We start from the raw sequence: 20318 nt of genomic DNA, 5'->3' as shown, positions 1-20318 counted from the left end.
AAAATTTCAGATTTCCACTACTTTTTGCCTGAAAAAATACTTCCTGATTTCACTCCTAAATAGTCTAATTCTCATTTTAATATTATGTTTTCTTGTTCTGGATTTTCCTGGCAAAGGAGATAATGTCTCTGTCTACCCTGCAGAATCATTTTATAATTTTAAACCCATCGATTAGATCACCTCTGAAACTTCTAAAGTCAAGGGAGTACACATTTCATAATTTCACACTTTTTAAGTCACGGTATCACGATGGGAAATCCGCCCTATCTACTTTTCAAGGCCAAGGTATCTTTCCTGAGGTTTTGTTCCCATGTGGCTCCCAGAGTTTCCGTGAAAGTTGATATGGGAAGAAATCCTTTTTATATTGCCTCTTATTTCATTTGATTCTGTCCTGATAAAGTCCTATGAATGTTACATTTATAGTTTTTGGCCACCTAGCAGGCAATAATTGCCTATCTTTTTATAATGTGTAAGTAAAAATTTCCCCAACTGGCTATTCCAAATACACATAATAATATAAGAAACACAGTACATAAAAACTATTGTAAGCCTTTTCACCCATCTAGAACAAAAACCATTCCTAAGCCTGTTCCCAATGAGAAGTTCATTGCAAAAGCTATGAAGAATTAGGTAAGGAGAAGAGGGTGTGCACTCCATGTTGGGAAAACAGAAACACTGCTAGCAAGGATTTTGCCATTGCTTAGTTTGGAAACTCTTATTCATGATGATAGGCTCCCACACATATGTGATTGACCAAAAACAAGTCCCGTGATAGTGATGTTCTTTGCTGGGATATGGTTGGATGAGTATTAGCAACTCTCTTGTATATTGCCTAAATGAGTGTCACTGGGCTACTTAACTGTGGAGGATGTTGAAACTGAATCTTATCCTACCTCTCCTGACATCCATACATGCATTTTTCACCAGGATCATTGGCTGCTGTCCAAGGGCAGGCACCCTGGCTGAATTTTCTCTTCCTATCACAGGAGTGCCACTAATGCCCAGATTGAACTAACACAAGAGAAAGACTTGCATTTATATAACAACAATGTTACATCTCCAAGGACATCCCAAGGTGCTCAATATACAATTGAAGTATCGTTTCTGTTGTTTCCATGTAGGTGAATGTGACAGATACAGCAAGCTGCTGCAAACTTCAATGTTTTACATTTTTGATGTAAGTTGAGGAAAAAATATTGGCCAGGATACTGGAGGAACTTGATGCTCTTTTCGAGCAGTGTGACTAGATTTTTAATATGCACCTGTGGATGGGTAATTAAATCAACCTGAAGAACAGTAGCTCCATCTATGCAACATTCTCAGCCACCCTCCCTCAGTCTAGATTTTGTGCTAAAGCTCTGGGGTTGGATTTGAACTGACAAATTTCTCATTTAGCAATGAGAGCCAAGCTGAAACAAACAGCTCACACACAAACTATATCCGATTTATCTAACACAAAAGATGATAAAGCTTCAGACAGTGTGAGATGTAGCCACAACTTAAATTACAAAGTTTATATCATCATGAATTTTCAGAGAAGCCTAGGGATGGGGGTTGGGGAGAGAGGACTTTTGAACTACTTAATGTTTCCACTTCTGAAGGATTTTATTTACTTATTTTTGACAGAATATGAAATCACTTTATTTATTCCCCTTTCCTGAGACTTGCACTATTGGGCGGAATTGTCCCAGATTTGTATAAAGTGCAGTAGCAGGCGGGAAAAAAGTCATTTTACCCGCCAGCTGCTGCAATGGCGGGTTTTCATGCCGTGTTGTCCCATTTCGCTTCATTAATTATGCAGCCTCAGGAAACACGTGGTCTCGCTGGCAGGCAGCCTCCAGTTTGCCCGCCATGCCGTTGCCATGCTGTTACCTCACCACTTCCTCGCGCAGGGTGTCATATTTAAACTGTAGCCGCACGCACACTCCTTGATGCTTGCAGCCTGGGAGGGTGCCGGTGAAGGCGTGACCCCAAAAGCCAAGAAGAGTGCAGCCCCTCGATTCAGTGACGCATCCCTGGGATGCCTTCTGGATACCATGGAGGCTCACCGCAATGTCCTCCACCCTCGCTCTGGCCACCGGAGGCCCATCAATCTCATAACTCTGGCTTAGGAGGCAGGGGCAGAGGTGGTCATTGCCAATGCTGCATACAAGATGTTGGCCATCCAGTGCAGAAAACGGCTGAGTGAGCCAGGGTAAGGTAACCATCTTAACACTCTAAAATCACACACTCACAAGGCCATCACACATTCACTGGCATCTCACTCACTGCCAGCTCAAGAGACATCCCCACTCACTCTCTCACACACACACCCTCACATCACCACCTGGCCTTTTCTCCTCTGGAGATTGGCTCCTCAGCTCTCACCAACTTGAGGCCACTTGCACAGAACAACATGTGCCCCCCCACACACCCTGGGATACTCCCCTTCCCCAGTACAGCCCTTGCCCTGCAGTTGTTGAAAAGCCAGCCTAACCTAATGGCTGGTCTGGTAGATAGAGACCTGCCCATAAGCCCCCCTAAAAATGAGGGGGGGTGCTACCTGCGAAGCCTGGTACTGATGACCGTGAGTGCTACCTGAAGCAAGGGAGGCAAACAAACCTCAAAGTCCTGAGCGAAGTGCAAGTCGCCAGCTGCATGTTGCTTACATACAATCGTGAAATACGCCAAAGTGCCCAGATGATCCAACGTGGGGGGTGATTCCGGTGAGCAACACTTATAATAAGATGTTAAAGTATTGAAATTATGTTCCTGATGTGCGGTGGCATGAAACATGGCCCGCCATCGACAGGTGGAGCGGATGATCGCAAACTGGTTTCACGACGGCCGTGAAACCAATTTTTGGCCTTCCTGCCATATTGTCCCCCCACCGCCTGCCATGACGCCAATTGGGCTGGAAAATTCCAGCCGCTGGGTCCAAGGACAATGCTCCTTTCAGCACAGCACATCTCTCTTAAGAAACGTTCCCCTGATGCAAATGTTATACAAAAGTTGCTCTATAGCCTGAGGACTAAGCCATTTGAAGCATTGAGTTGGAGTGTACATAAGAGGCTATATGTACCCAGCTCAGCAAGCATGCTTACCACAATTACTCACTTTGCTCATCGCCCGAGTGTGGCATGATCCCCTTGGACTATTTTTCCCCATCAAGTGTCTCCCATAGGTGTCTCTAAGCATGCCATGCATCATATACCTGCCAAAACAGTAAGTGGGGTTGGCTATGAGCTGAGGATTTTACCCACACTTATGATATAGCTCACTAACCTATTAAGCAAATAGTAGTAGTGAATTATTAATAGGACAGAATGGAGTAAGAAAATACTCTTTGTGATCTGAAATTTGTAAGCCTTAAAAGGAACATTTTTATCCTTTTTTCCCCTCCAAAACTCCTAGCCCTTGAACCAGTGATTATTTGCCCTTGTTTTTCAGAATGGTGTCATGACTAATGTTTTTATCATAGTTTTCACTTAAGTAATCAGGTATGTGAGGAAAGTCATTTTGCTGCCTAAAGAATGTGAAGAAAGTTGAACAATTTGTTTTGCTGACAGAATATCAGCTTTAAAATCAACTTGAGCAGTTTTGATTGGTTGATTTTCTGATGGTTGGTGGTTGTTGATTGGTGGCATTTCCTGTATACCCAATGAACTAAATTTAGTTTTGACTGGTCACCAGTTGATCAATGTGACATTGGAGTGGATCAGCACAATTTCAATGTTGTCCTAAGATTGTGGCAGCTTTGAGGTGTGACACTATAGAGCTTTTATACTGAACAAAAAAGATAATGACATTGGGCAATAGAGAAGTTAAGTATTGTAACAAACTATCTAACGTAGCTGAGATCTAAGACCTTGCTAACAAGCAGTGACCAATCATGTTAAATAGAATAAATGTATTCACACCCCAGTGTTATGTGAAATTAATCCCACAGTGTGATAATATTCCGCCTGAATTACACCCTCCCCCTTTGGCTGCTGTTGTAAATCAGTTATTCCTCAGTTCTTCCAGCTTCTGATAGGTAACACAGAATTGAAGTAGCAAGATTATTTTCTGCATTGACTGACAAAGATTTTTCCTTTCTATTTGTTGAATCATGGAACTTGATATTCACAGTAGTACCATGACGCATTGTGAAAGAGATTGTGTTCTTGGCAAAAATGGCCCCTTTGGGTTTTAATAATTTCAGTGGTGGCCAATTGCTTCTGAACAATCTAGACTTGTAGTGTAATAGGGAGTGCCTGTGGGTTCCTTGCACACACAATGATCATTGTTAAAACTAAAACTTTTAATAAAGCGATCCTCATAACAGCTGTACAATTATAATGCAAAGTGCGGATCTGTGGTATATCCAAATAATTGCAGGTGAGAAGCTTCCTACAGGGTATGCCAGTCAAGGATTTCAGGTTTATTTTTCTGTTTTGTGTTGTTTCTGTTAAAGTACAGTACACTGTGCAATAGGAAATATCCATTTTTCACCAAGATTTCCTCGGGTTTCTTAAGCTCGTGACGCTGCATCATTCAGCTTGAGCCTGGTGAGAGGTCCTATGCTTTTTTTCTCTGTTTTTGGAAAAGCTCAGATTTCTTTCTGCTTTTTCGGAAAATTAAAGACCAAACAGTAAAATCAGCATGGCCAGTGGATAAAGCGGACCTGAGTGGCTCAGATTTCCAGCCGCTTGAAAATGGGACTGTAATGTGGTCGAATGGCTGCTAAATTAATAGCAGCTGTCTAATGCTGACTGTATTACGGAGGCCCCATAAGCATGTGCCATCACATACCTACTGTACAATCCATATAAAAGATGGTTTTGCTCTGACTCCCCTCCCACTAAGGCAAAATTCAGATAACAGGCAGTAGAGATTGCAGTTATAAATCATCTGACTGGGGTCAAATTTGAAAAGACATGCCAAAATTCTGTTTTTTTTTAAATGCTGTAATTTGCCTCCTTTGGTTTAAAGCTACATTGCTGATTAGATTAATCCAGCTAGGCCTCAGCCTGAATAAATATACAGAATCCATGCAAGTCAATGAGTGAGCTGTACATGTTTAAAGGTACAGGGTACTTTAGAGGCTGTCTAATACTGTCAGTATTACGGAGGCCCCATAAGCATGTGCCATCACATACCTACTGTACAATCCATATAGAAGGTGGCTTTGCTCTGACTCCCCTCCCACTTCATGTTGCCTGTGATTTCATTTTTAGTGATAAATGATGTTCAAACATCATATTCTTATTCCGAGAGTTTCTAAGTTTTGAAGCTCAGGATAGGATGCCCACTCAGCTAGTTTTGAACAGAAGTCTGGTTTCAGGGTTTAGCATTTGGATAATTTAAATAATCAAAAACCAAACACTAAATAAAATGCTATGCCCTCTTGCCAGAGCACCTGTTATGCAAATATACAGTATGCTTTATTTTAGAAAAATGCATTGCTTTTATATAGTTTCGGATTGAACAGATAGTGACAGTCCTATGCCAGATACCTGAATGAATGCCATTCACTTTTGCCTGCAGCATTCATCAGCAGCAGTCAGGGTCATTTGCTGATTTATTCTCCAGTTCTTGACGCAATCTTCTATAGAGCTCCCTGATGGAGTATGCAGTTATTTATGCGGTGCTCCATAATGATACTTGGTTATTTAAAGGAAACTTCCACTGTCGTACATTGATGTTATCTTTATGTTCTTTGTTCATATTATGGCACTGTCTTGTAAATGTGTCAATCTATACTAGTGCGCACATTTGCCCCACAGTAATGAATACAGATGGAGTGTGTGACTGGCAGTCTCTTTGGTGAATTATGAATTCAGAAGACTTACAACACTTTACTGGGAATTCAGTTTGAAATCCTCATGCCCTCATGGAATGGCTGAAAACAGCCAGGAAGCCATAACTCCTTTCAACAAAATTCCCTTCTCCTCCAGAAACCAGCTGCACCTGAAACTCTTTCTGGATGAATTTGACATCTAACATGTATCAGAGCTTCTACAGTACCCTGTACCAGAAAAAGAATGTACCTGCAGACCCCCAACTTTAGCTCTTCTGAAAGCCTGGATGGTACATTCGTTGCTCAATGTTATATTAATCCAAATGTAACAGAAGATCAGAGGTTTGACTAACTGTCTTTACCATGTTTGCAATAATCAGCTGAGCCACACAAGAGTCTCTGCATCCGGCTTCAGTACAGCTAGATTATAGGCAGGAGAAATTAAGCAGGATTCCCAATCTTGACTATTATCCAGAGAGTCCTGCTGGGAGAGTGTGTCTGGTAGTTGGGTCAGGGCATGATTTGATTCAACAGTTTTGCTCTCCTAATTTGAAAAAAAAAGATATAATTGTGATAGAAGCAGTTCATAGAAGATTCACTGGATTCATTCCTGGGATGAAGGGCTTTATTTTACAAAGAAAGGTTGAACAGGTTGCGCCTGTATCCATACAATGAGAAGTGATCTTATTGAAACATAAGAACCTGAGGGGACTTGACAGGGTGGATGCTGAGAGGATTTTTCCCCTTGTAAGAGAGACTAGAATTCGGGGACACAGTTTCAGAATAAAAGGTCTCACTTTTAAGACAGAGATGAGGAGAATTTTTTTCTCTCAGATGGTCATTAGTCTGTGGAATTCTCTTCCCCTGAAAACTGGGTTATTGAATTTATTCAAGGCTGAGTAAGATAAGGGGGGGGGGGGGGGGGGGGGGGGGTGCGTGCAGAGAGGAAAATAGAATTGAGACCACAACCAGATCAGCCATGATCTTATCGAATGGCAGAGCAAACTCGAAGGGCTGAATGGCCTCCTCCTACTCCTATGTTCCTAACTTTGTTGACCTCCACAGTTGAATGATCTGCTGGCATTCATTGTCTTGTCTCTAACAGGGACATTAGGCACTCGGGCAAGTTACTGGAAAGCACCTGAAACAGCACCTTTGAGAAGGGAACTCTTTTTAAAAAAAATCTCAGATATTGTGACACTGCCCTTTTAAAGCAGCTGGACCTGAGTCATTTGGGTCTAACTGAGCCCCTTTGGAGAAAAAAAATCCTTCATTTGGCAAGCACTATTCATATTATTTACAACAACAGTCTGACTACATGGGAAAGGCTGGCGTATAGTAATGGAAAATGAAATGTATAGCAGGCTACTCAACATCTGAAAGAAAGACAGGTTGATGTTTCTTGCATAAGCCCCCATTTGAAACATTAACCTGTATGTTTTCTTCAAAATGCTCATTGACCTGCTGAGAATTTTATTTTGGACTGCTTCAGTTTTACTTCTTGTCTACAGTGTGTGCTATTTTATCCGAAACTGATGTTCAGTTTTGACACCCAGATTTCCTTTTTTTTTGTTAACTTGGGAAAGTTTTGTTTCAGTAACAAAAAAGTGAATGTGTGCCAGAGAGAATCGAGCCTCTGTGGTGAGACCATTGTGGACAGGAATTTCCTGTCCCATGCACATCCTGGACTGGGGATTTCTTGAATTCATGGTGGAGGTTATCATTACAGGAGGTTAGGGCTACTGTCCAGAAAGAGACGCTGACTGTACAGCCAGAGATTCAGCTGCATCACGATTTTAATTAAGCCTGACTTTCCCTTAAAAGTCTAAGAACTGCACCGTATTGCTATTGTCATTACACTAGGATGTAGGAATGGTACGACCCACCTGCGTTGCTCCGTCAACTTCTAGAAATGTATTGCATGTCTGCATATCAATTTAGGAAACTAATAAAAGCAGACCGACAAGTTTTTTTTTTTAAAAAAAGGCTCAGAACTCGAGAGCAGTCCTGACGTGAAAGCAAGTAGTGGCATGAGCTTTATAACCAAAATTTGTGGCGGAGAAATGAAAAACATAAGTACATGAAGACTTAAAGGGGAAGTCCAGATGTTGAATGATGAAAATTGGTAGTGAAATTCTATGTGGAGGGTCCTGGGGGATGTTCCCCTGGAGAAGCTTAGGGCGGAATTTTACGCCGATGGGATTTTATGGCCCCGGTGAAGTCAATGGGATTTTGAACGGCTCGCTGCATTTTACAGTCCCACCACCACCACCTCGGGGTCGTAAAATTCCACCCTTTGAATGTTTTAACATCAAAAATGATGTGCGCTGATTAATTTTACTTGTTTTTGCATTCAACGACAAAAACTTAAATTCATACAGTGCCTTTATCATGGGAAGGTGGCCAGAAGTGTTTCGCAGGAATGTAACTGGGCAAAATTGATACTAAGCCAAAGAAGGGGGGGGTGATTTAAAAACTTTGATAAAACATTAGATTTTAGGTTTTAAGGAGAAGAGGCAGAGTGGTTTGGAAAGGAAATTCCAAAGCATAGGAACTGGATGACTGAAGGCAAGGCCTCTGGGAGTGGGGTTGCAAAATAAATCCACAGTGGGTGGGGTGGGGTGGGGTGGGTGGGGGGGTGGTTGTAGGGCTAGAGGAAGCTACAGAGATATGGAGGGGCAAGGAATTTTAACAGGATTATGTGCATTTTAAATTTGAGGCATTAGTGCACTGGGAATCATTTTTGGCCAACAATCATGGGGTGATGGTGAATGGGACTTGGTGCGGGTTAGCAAACGGCAACAGAGTTTGCATGAGCTTTGATGGAAGGTGGAAGATAGGAGGCTGGCTAGAAGAGAGATTTGAGTTGTCAAACCTGGGAGTAACAGAAGCATGGATGAGGGTTGTAGCAGCAGATGAGCTGAACCAGAGACAGATGTTAGAGAAGTGCAAGTAGGCGGTCTTGCAATGGATTGGACATGGGGTCAGAAGCTCTTTTTTTTACATGTAGCAATGATACGTAATCATAGCTATAACATCACAGTTACCTACAGTACATATAAACAGCCAATGGCATGGAACAATATTGAGCCCAAAATAGCTTCCTCCTAACTTGTAAATGTTATGGTTACAACTGTATAAAAAGGAGGGTAGATAGATAATATTGGCAGTGGGGATTGTAAAAGACAATAGAGTCCACATGTGAGGAAGCCCAACTGATGATCATAAATTATGAAGCAGGTAGATTGCAAAGCAGTAGTTCAAAGTTCATAAAAGCAAAAACAAAAACAAAAATACCTGGAAAAACTCAGCAGGTCTGACAGCATCTGCGGAGAGGAACACAGTTAACGTTTCGAGTCTGAATGACTCTTCAATAGAACTAAGGAAAAATAGAAAAGAGGTGAAATATAAGCTGGTTTAAGAGGGGGTGGGACAAGTAGAGCTGGATAGAGGGCCAGTGATAGGTGGAGATAACCAAAAGATGTCATAGACAAAGGGACAAAGAGGTGTTGAAGGTGGTGATATTATCTAAGGAATGTGCTAATAAGTGACATTAAGGGTGGAAAGCAGGACAAGCAAGGTACTGATAGCCCTAGTGGGGGTGGGGTGGGGGAAAGGGATCGAAATAGGCTAAAAGGTAGAGATAAAACAATGGATGGAAATACATTTAAAAATAATGGAAATAGGTGGGAAAAGAAAAAAATCTATATAAATTATTGGAAAAAAGGGGGATCGGAAAGGGGGTGGGGATGGAGGAGAGAGTCATGATCTAAAATTTTTGAACTCAATATTCAGTCCGGAAGGCTGTAAAGTGCCTAGTCGGAAGATGAGGTGCTGTTCCTCCAGTTTGCGTTGAGCTTCGCTGGAACAATGCAGCAGGCCAAGGACGGACATGTGGGCTTGAGAGCAGGGTGGAGTGTTGAAATGGCAAGCGACAGGGAGGTTCAAAGTTCATTCTTAGATTAGATGATGCACTATGTGCTGTATTTAGAAAGGACAATTAAATATCTGAATTGTTTAAACGTCATTATCAACTAACCAGTTCTCTTTGTGCTTTTGTTAATTAGGCATAATTCAGCAGATGAAAGGAGATTATGAAACTGCACTGAAACTCCACAAGACTCACCTCTCCATTGCTCAGGAGCTCAGTGACTATGCTGCACAGGGAAGAGCCTATGGGAATATGGGCAATGCCTATAATGCCCTGGGTATGTATGACCAAGCAGTAAAATACCACCGTCAGGAGCTACAGATCTCCATGGAAGTTAATGACCGGGCATCACAAGCATCAACCCATGGTAACCTTGCTGTCGCCTACCAGGCTTTGGGTGCTCATGATAGGGCTTTACAGCACTACCAAAACCATCTAAACATAGCACGAGAGCTACGGGATATACAAAGTGAGGCCCGAGCACTTAGCAACCTAGGTAACTTCCACTGTTCAAGAGGGGAGTTCGTTCAGGCTGTTCCATATTATGAACAGTATCTACGCTTGTCTCCTGACCTACAAGATATGGAAGGTGAAGGAAAAGTATGCCATAACCTTGGCTATGCCCATTACTGTCTGGGAAACTACCAGGAGGCTGTGAAATACTATGAACAAGATTTAGCTCTAGCCAAGGACTTGCACGATAAACTTAGTCAGGCAAAAGCCTACTGCAACTTGGGCCTAGCATTTAAAGCCCTTGGTAACTATACTAAAGCAGAAGAATGTCAGAAATATGTTTTATCATTAGCCCAGTCCCTAAACAACGCACAAGCCAAATTTAGAGCTTTAGGCAACCTTGGTGATATCTTTGTGTGCAAGAAAGATGTGAATGGTGCTGTTAAGTTCTACGAACAGCAGCTGACTTTGGCTCATCAGGTTAAAGACCGGAAGCTTGAAGCCAGTGCTTATGCAGCTCTGGGTACTGCATACAGACTAATACAGAAATACGACAAAGCATTAGGATACCACACACAAGAGCTTGAGGTTTATCAAGAACTGAGTGATTTGCTGGGAGAATGTAAAGCACATGGCCACCTTGCAGCAGTCTACATGGCCCTTGGCAAATACTCCATGGCTTTCAAATGTTACGAAGAACAGTTGGATTTGGGACAGAAGCTAAAAAATCCCAATATTGAGGCACAGGTTTATGGCAACATGGGAATCACCAAAATGAACATGAATGTAATGGAAGATGCTATTGGCTACTTTGAACAGCAGCTAGCTACACTGCAGCAGTTGAGCGGCAATGATGCAGTTCTGGATAGAGGGCATGCATACGGAAACCTGGGAGACTGCTATGAGGCATTAGGAGATTATGAGGAAGCTGTAAAATATCATGAACAGTATTTATCAGTGGCTCAGAGTTTAAATCGGATGCAGGAGCAAGCCAGAGCCTATCGGGGACTTGGGAATGGGCATCGGTAAGTACTAAGCTAAAAAAAAACTGTGACTGTACAGCCATTTCACTATGTGTGTTTGTGTATATGTATCTCTTCCTCCCTTCTCTGTGCATGTACAACAGCCATAACTGTTCAACCATTGGGGGTAAAAAAATCTTAAGGCTTAGAAGGTTTCTTAAATTGCACATAATGGTTCTAAATCCAGTTTGTTTCAGACCATCTGTAGAAACAAATTAATTTAGTTAAAAATAAAATCCGTGAATAAGCGTCAGTGCTAATCATCTAAATAAAGTAAATGTGGAGTGAAATCAAAGAAAAGCTAATAGAGCTTTATATCCTATTATACTGTAGTTAGTCTATCGCATTGATATGCTTGTAGTACTGCTATTCTTCAGGCTTTAATTTAATCCCATATACAGCATATGCCTGCCATTACAGAATATTTTTATGCTGTTGGGGAAGGAATGGGTGTGGGTAAGTGAAAACACCAGTACTTTAAATGCTTCTGCCATCTAGAGCATGAAGGCCATTCAACACAAACAGGTGGGTGCAGGATGTCTCTCAGAGCTCTGCACCAAGGGGTGGAATCTTGTGGAGGCGGTGGGGGCCTTAGCTAGGGTTACCAACTGTGATTAAATGTATTCCTGGAGGTTACATCACATGAACTTTCCTTACTCTCCAGCCATTAGTCAACCAACACCTCCATCCTTGTGACGCATGCCTTCCTATGCCATTTGGGAAGCAAAACGACTCATTACCTAATTGGATGATGCTTGACTGTAGGCCAAACAGTCTTTTTTAATCCTCCATTTTCAATGGGCGGGATTTTCCGCACCCGCCCTCTTCCGCAATCTTCCAGCCCAGCCGCTGGATTGACTGGACTTCTGGCTGGGGCGCCGCCTCGCCAGTGGCGGGTCCCACCTGCAACAGGGCTGGAAAATCACAGCCAATATTTTATATCTGGTAAAGAGAAAAGCTCAAAGAAAGTGACAAAAAATAAAATCACTTTTAATGTCCAAAGGATTTTTCTCCAGGAATGCACACATCCTGGAGATTTACAACATCCGCAGTAGTTTTTTGTTTTTATCTCTGGAGATTTGCCTTCAATTCCTGAGACTCTAGGCCGGCCCTGGATGGCTGGCAACCCTTGCCTCGGCCTCCAACTGGAGAGCCGGCAAAACACCTCCATCGGCACTTTTCGGGAATGCCCGCCACATCTTGTGCCACTCAGGCACTTAACAGGCCAGCGGCATTCCTTCCACCGGGATCCCGGTGTGGCAGTCCCGCCTGTCCAGAGCTGCCAGCCAATCAGAGGCCAGCAATTCTTCTGCACTCAGCAGTGCCACCCTGGTGGTGCCGGCTGCTGCTGGTGCAACACCCACCCGAGGCCTCAGATCGAGGAGGGACCAAAGCACAGGTGAGTGATGGTGGGAGGGGAGTTCCATGGTGGGGTTCATGGGCAACTCCCCTGCACCCCCCACCACACCCCCACCCAGAGCTTGCAAGAAAACACACTAGGGTTTCCTTGTCATGCTCCCTGCATGGCGAGCATCCGCCCATCAATGGATTAATGCCATGGGTGGCATTAACTGCCCACTTAAGGACCTCATTTGGCAGTGTGGCATGAAAGCCCGTTGAAGGGCCTTGAGGGATGGGGTGGAAGCGGGAAGGTTATAGGGTTCCCACCTACCACCCTCCCACCCAATTAAATGCACCCCCGCCACCCAATTCCCCAAGGGGGTGGGCACAAAGTTCCGCCCCTAGATTCACCTACTCTGGACCAGGCAGGTAAAAATCACTCAGGTTTCCTACTCCTGACTGGCCCACAGTGGAGATTTCACAAGTGAATGTTGGTTGAGAACAAGATTGAACTAGGCTGTAATATCTGTCATGATGGAATAGACTGCCAACACGTCATATCTGTGTTCACGAATGACAAATTAATTCCTGGAGAGTAATTAGTAACTGTTAAAACACAGCCCTTAAAAGAGTTGGCCCCTTCAAAGTAGAACAAAGAAAATTGAGAGGAGTGGTTCAAAGGATGCCTGTAAAACACTGGAATATTTGCTTCATAATTAGAAATAAGATTTCAGATCTCAAGTAACATTATTAAGGATTAGGTTTTTCACTCAGTTACATGGCCTGTAAAATGGATACGAGAGGATGTAAATTGCTAGAGAAGTTATTAATGGAGGAAAGAGCCTACAAACAAAGTGGCATTCATGCTGTCCATGGAAATATCCACAACTTTAACTGAATGCTCCATTGTTAAGGAAAAGGTGGTTGTAAGAAAGTGAGCTTGGCAAAGGAGAAAAAAATAACTGGACAAAGATCTATTTTACTTCATGCAGTCATTTTCAATCTCTTCTTTCAGGGCCATTCCATGCGCCACTTCCATCCCCTTCACTGGCCACTGCTCAGACTGTACCAGACAGTTGGCAACTTTGGAGTCCTATTTGACTCTGATCTGAAATTCTGAACCCATAATCCTCTTCACCACAAAGGCTGTCCACTTCTACCTCCATAGCATTGCCTGTCTTTGCCCATGCTTCTGTTTATCTGCTTTTGAAACCATCATCAATGCTTTTGTGACTATTCCAATGCTATCCTGTCTGGCATCCTGCCTTCCACCCTTCAGAATGTGGCTTAGGATGCTGGCTGCTGTGGACTAGAGACATAGAAACCGTCTCGTTGCCAGAACAGAAATGAGAAGGAAAGCTTAGCTGTTGTATACACATGTTTCGGACTGGGCCATTCCTGGGATTACCAGTCCTGTTAAAGGCCTGACTGGGATAGTACAGCAATAGTCAATCCTTGAAAGCCTAGCAATAATAAACCATAGTCAGTGCATTTCCACCCATTCAAGTTAATGTAAATATTTCTAACAGGAGTGTTTTACAACATTTCTAGGGATCAGAAGGTAGACTCCTTGTAGTTGCAGATCCAATGCATTTGCAACTTAACTATCCATAAACTTCACATGTGAGTGTGAAGTTGGGACATGTAACTTAATTGAGAGGAAAAAGAACTGAGTGGAAGTACTGCATGCACAGCACTACTCCTAATGGGAGCATTTACTGGGTAAAGATGGTCCCAGCTGCGATGCATTATTCGAAGTATTTGATTGCACTGGTATTCTGTAATTCTTCTGAGTAATATTTCCCACCTGGGACCATTTTTACTGGGAAGTCTCTGAACAGTGAAGCCAGCAGGAAGGAGTAAAACAATTGGAGTTGTATTGCTGCACGGTCCAGCTGTACGTAGCTTGGAGCTTGGGGCAAAGTGCTGCCAATCGGATAGTAGTAACATGTGATCCACCAAATGCACTGACTTTGAGAACTAACTGTTGAAATTTACTGGCCCAGATCTTTCAGTCTCCGGATGGTTGTACCCCGGAGGATGCGCTAGGGGACCCTCGGAAACCCCCATGCACTGACCACTTGGGAATTTCCCAGAAAGTTTCAACTTGCGTTGGGTAATTCCCAGAAAGTTTCAACTTCAATTGGGCAATTACCCTGCGTCAGGAACCCTCCAAAGCTCTGATTTAAAGTTGGACACTTCGGGTGGTTACGACTTACTTAGCAGAATAGTTACCCAAGAAAGGTTAGAAGGATTAAAACCAGCTCTAACTCCTGAGTAACTATACAGCTGACCTCCCACTGGGACCGTCTGACTACCCCCCCGACTACTCCCCCACCAATGACTACACATGCCCAAGCCCCCAACCATCTCCCCAGCCCCCGAATACCATCCTCACCACCCCACCGGACTTCTTGACTACAGCTTCCCGACCCCTCGACTACATCCCCAATGACTCAACTACACTCCTATTCCCCAATTACACCCCCTACCCACCCCTGACTACCCCACACCCCCGACTACCCCCTCGCCCACTTAATACCCTCCTGATCCCACAACTAACCTCCCACCCTCCCGACAACTCCCCCGCCCACTAATTACCTTCCCCCACACCCGCCCAACTAATCCCTGCCATCTATCCCCAACCGCCACCACCCCCCCCCAAACCTCTGAGCCATCCTACTCCCTCACCCACTTACCTTACACATTTACCTACTCTTAGTAGCTTGTCAAAGTGGCTGGGACATTTAAACCTACTGGAATACGGCAGCTAAATGCTGTAAAAAGGGTGAGTGGCTTGGCTTCCCCAGACCTCCTACACTCTGGAGGAAGGACTCTGGAACAGGTACTCTCATATTTCTCAGGAGGCTCGGGTTGTAAGTCCAGGTGAGAAATGTGGAGCCTCTGTGTAGCGTAGGCAAATAGGGGCATGGCGGCAATCCGACGGATGCGATTGCCACTCCACAGAAGATTCGGCCCGTTGTTTTGAGATTTTGTACCACGCAGTCTTATTATTCTGTGACTGACTGACGTCACAGTAATACAGACTGTTGCTGTGTGACTCACGGATATACCTCAACAACAAAGCTCTGTCATAAGTTAACAGACATATCTTACTGACTGACTCTATGATAGTGCAGCCTTGTCACTGTGACTGATTAGCCCACAATAGTACAGTTCCACCACTGCGTGACTTGCTGACTGACCTATTGATAGTGCAATCCTATGACTGACTGACACCACAACAGCATTCTATTGCTGTGTGATCAATTGACTGATCTTATGATAGTACAGCTCTGTCATAGTGTGCCTGACTAGTGCTCTGATAGCAGACACTCTGATATGAATCATTCTTGCACATTCTATTATTGTAAACCTGCCTATTTATTTGTATTGGTGGCATTGATGCAGTTCTGTAATTTAAGTAAGAAATTCAAAAGCTTTCAGGCACAATTGGTTATCTCATTTTCTACAGTTTAACAGTTCTATTACAGTGATCATTTAATATTGAAGAAATAATTTATACAGTTTTATCAAAGAATGACATAGCTGCCATACATGACGTCAGTTAATGTGCCGTGAGTTACTTGAGTCACTGCTTAGGAATTAATCTTTGCTGACTGGCATTTATAAATGATTATTAAGATAGAGTGCTGAGTGAAGCAGTGCTTGAGGAAAATATCGAGTATCCAACTGTAACTGAATAATTGTTATTAAAAGAAAAGGTCAAAATGATTCATGACCGTGCTTGCTGGTGTAGAATGATTGAATTTTATATCAAAGGGTTTGCCGTGAGCTAATCCTCAATTAAGTTCAAAGAGCAGTGATCTTCTTAGACTAAATTTACCAAACTGAAATCCGGACTAAGTTCCCTTTCATTTGTCCCAACCTTCTGATAACCTCCAGATGTACAAAACATGTTGAGGCTGAGCAGCTTCCAGTAATACCCCAGACTCCGTTCACTCTCTTTCCAAATTTGGCACATTAAGCTCAGGCATGAGCTGCACAGAAATCTCTCCACTGACCAGCAAATACAATGACCTATCCACACTGAACTGTGCTATAAGTGTTGTCATTAGTGTCTACCTGATGGGGCTTTTTTTGGGCTGATGTTTGCTTTTAGGTGTACGCTTAATGATTCGCATCAGGGTGACGCAAGGTACTAGTAAACCACTGAAGGCATGCCACAAAGTGGTAAGATATAAATTGGGCATCTGAGGGAGACACTGAATAGAAGCTCACTTGGTTAGCAGAAAGGAAGCACTGTTTACAGCACCATTTGTATCTCTCAGTCTGCCAGTGTCCCAATGCATGCATGATGAAAATGGTGATTGAGACCATAAAAACCCTTGTGCCTGTAGATCTAAATGGCAACTGTCACCAGCAGATTTCTGTAGCCATAAGATCAACTAACCACCCCCAAATAACAATGAAGTGATATGGTGTGATCCAGCAAACAGGAAGTGGAAACATAATTCAGTGAGGGTGTCCAACTCTCAAAAGAAGTAGCTGTCTGCCTGTGAGTTATTTACGTACACAAATGCCCCCATGGCCTTTCATTAACTTCTATTCTTGTTAGATTTTTATCAGAATAATCACCAATCAGATCTAACAATTCTGTCGAACATAAAAAATTATTGGGGAACCCTGATAGCTCAGTCTGTGTCGAGTGTCAGATTTTTAATCTGAGGGGTCCAGGTTTCAAATCCTTGTTCGGGTGATGCTTTCTGCTCAATAATTTCAACTGTCGTGAAACGCAGCAGCGTAAGCAATTGATGCCGTGTTTTTTGCCCTACCAGGGGCTATCATCCCCTCTCATTTAAGATAAAGGCAAAATCCTGTGGATGCCGGAAATCTGAAACGAAAACAAAAATGCTGGAAAAACTCAGGTCAGACGGCACCTGTGGGGGAGAAAGACAGAGTTAACGTTTCAAGTCTGTATGGCTCTTCTTCAGACTCTTCTTCAAAGCTTCAGACTCTGAAGAAGAGTCATACAGACTCGAAACGTTAACTCTGTCTTTCTCTCCACAGATGTTGTCAGACCTGCTGAGTTTTTCCAGCATTTTTGCTTTTGTTATCCCCTTTCATTTATTGATTTTTGTTTAATTTGTTGTTTTTTTGTTTTACAAAAAGAGTATAAAAAGCTATTGAGAAATTCTGAAAAACAATGGATCTTAATATAGAACAAACAGAGAACTGACCATTCTTTCCAATGCAGTTATAATGATGGACAGAATGATCACCTGTATGCTGCTCTTGATGAAAGCAAAATACCCAGCTTAATGCTCTGGGGACTTGGGTTCCAATCCCACCACAGCAGACGGTGAAATTTGAATTGAATTTTAAAAAATCTGGAATTAAAAGTCTCATGATGACCATGAAACCATTGCTGATTGTTGTAAAAGCCCAAAGATAAAAGCACAAAACTGCGGATGCTGGAAATCCAAAACAAAAATAAAAATACCTGGAAAAACTCAGCAGGTCTGGCAGCATCTGTGGAGAGGAACACAGTTGACGTTTTGAGTCCGTATGACTCTTCAACAGAACTAAGTAAAAATAGAAAAGAGGTGAAATATAAGCTGGTTTGGGTGGGGGGGGGGTAGGGGTAGAGCTGGATAGAGGGCCAGTGATAGGTGGAGATAACCAAAAGATGTCATAGACAAAAGGACAAAGAGGTGTTGAAGGTGGTGATATTATCTAAGGAATGTGCTAATTAAGGGTAGAAAGCAGGACAAGCAAGGTACAGATAGCCCTAGTGGGGGTGGGGTGGGGTGAAGGGAAGGGATCGAAATAGGCTAAAAGGTAGACATAAAACAATGGATGGAAATACATTTTTAAAATAATGGAAATAGATGGGAAAAGAAAATCTATATAAATTATTGGGGAAAAAAAGGTGCGGGATTGGAAAGGGGGTGGGGATGGAGGAGAGAGTTCATGATCTAAAATTGTTGAACTCAATATTCAGTCCAGAAGGCTGTAAAGTGCCTAGTCGGAAGATGAGGTGCTGTTCCTCCAGTTTGTGTTGAGCTTCACTGGAACAATGCAGCAGGCCAAGGACGGACATGATGGCATGAGAGCAGGGTGGAGTGTTGAAATGGCAAGCGACAGGGAGGTCTGGGTCATGCTTGCGGACAGACCAAAGGTGTTCCACAAAGCGGTCACCCAGTCTGCGTTTGGTTGGTCCAATGTAGAGGGAACTGCATTGGGAGCAACGAATGCAGTAGACTAAATTGAAGGAAATGGAGGTGAAATGCTGCTTCACTTGAAAGGCGTGTTTGGGCCCTTGGATGGTGAGGAGAGGGGAAGTAAAGGGGCAGGTGTTGCAGCTTCTATGGTTGCATGGGAAGGTGCCGTGGGAGGGGGTTGAGGTGTAGGGGGTGATGGAGGAGTGGACCAGGGTGTCCCGGAGGGAACGATCCCTGCGGAATGCCGCCGGGGGGGTGAAGGGAAGATGTATTTGGTGGCGGCACCATGCTGGAGTTGGCGGAAATGGCGGAGGATGATCCTTTGAATGTGGAGGCTGGTGGGGTGATAAGTGAGGACAAGGGGGACCCTATCACAGTTCTGGGAGGGAGAGGAAGGTGTGAGGGTGGATGCGCGGGAGATGGGCCGGACACGGTTGAGGGCTCTGTCAACCACCGTGGGTGGAAAGCCTCGGTTAATGAAGAAGGAAGACATGTCAGAGGAACTGTTTTTGAAAGTGGCATCATCAGAACAGATGCGACAGAGGCGAAGGAACTGAGAGAATGGAATGGAGTCTTTTACAGGCATTTCACTTGCACTTCCCTCAATTTAGTCTACTGCATTCGTTGCTCCCAATGCGGTTTCCTCTACATTGGAGAGACCAAACGCAGACTGGGTGACCGCTTTGCAGAACACCTTCGGTCTGTCCGCAAGCATGACCCAGACCTTCCTGCCGCTTGCCATTTCAACACTCCACCCTGCTCTCATGCCATCATGTCCGTCCTTGGCCCGCTGCATTGTTCCAGTGAAGCTCAACGCAAACTGGAGGAACAGCACCTCATCTTTCGACTAGGCACTTTATAGCCTTCCGGACTGAATATTGAGTTCAACAATTTTAGATCATGAACTCTCTCCTCCATCCCCACCCCTTTTCCGATCCCCCCTTTTTTTTCCAATAATTTGTATAGATTTTTCTTTTCCCTCCTATTTCCATTATTTTTAAATGTATTTCCATCCATTGTTTTATCTCTACCTTTTAGCCTATTTCAATCCCTTCCCTTCTCCCCACCCCCACTAGGGCTATCTGTACCTTGCTCGTCCGGCTTTCTACCCTTAATTAGCACATTCCTTAGATAATATCACCACCTCCAACACCTCTTTGTCCTTTTGTCTATGACATCTTTTGGTTATCTCCACCTATCACTGGCCCTCTATCCAGCTCTACTTGTCCCACCCCCTCCACCTTAAACCAACTTATATTACACCTCTTTTCTATTTTTACTTACTTCTGTTGAAGAGTCATATGGACTCGAAACGTTAACTGTGCTCCTCTCCGCAGATGCTGCCAGACCTGCTGAGTTTTTCCAGGTATTTTTGTTTTTGTGTCGTAAAAGCCCATCTGATTTACTGATATCCTTTAGGAGAAGGAAATCTGCTATCCTCGCCTGGTGTGACTTACATGTGACTCCAGACCCACAACAATGTGGTTGACTCTTAAATGCCCTCTGAACAAGGGCAATTAGGGATGGGCAATAAATGCTGGCCTAACCAGCGACACCCACATCCTATCAACAAATAAAATAAAGCTGTGGATGCTGAAAATCTGAAATAAAAACAAAAAAATGCT

General features: G+C 43.5%; 1 protein-coding gene across 3 annotated transcripts in view; it reads left to right on the top strand.

Moving 5' to 3' along the window:
* Nucleotides 1-20318, top strand: part of ttc28 (tetratricopeptide repeat domain 28) — a 761973-nt gene that overhangs the window by 570052 nt on the left and 171603 nt on the right. For all 3 annotated transcript variants that reach the window (XM_078554281.1, XM_078554279.1, XM_078554282.1), the window contains one exon: nt 9829-11170. In XM_078554281.1, the coding sequence (XP_078410407.1) occupies nt 9829-11170 (1342 nt within the window). The remainder of the gene's footprint in view (nt 1-9828; nt 11171-20318) is intronic.

Source organism: Cetorhinus maximus, chromosome 12, assembly GCF_964194155.1.
Source record: "Cetorhinus maximus chromosome 12, sCetMax3.hap1.1, whole genome shotgun sequence".
Classification (NCBI taxonomy): Eukaryota; Metazoa; Chordata; class Chondrichthyes; order Lamniformes; family Cetorhinidae; genus Cetorhinus; species Cetorhinus maximus.
Note: the sequence above shows the minus strand (reverse complement) of the source record. Positions and strands in the feature narration are given on the sequence as shown.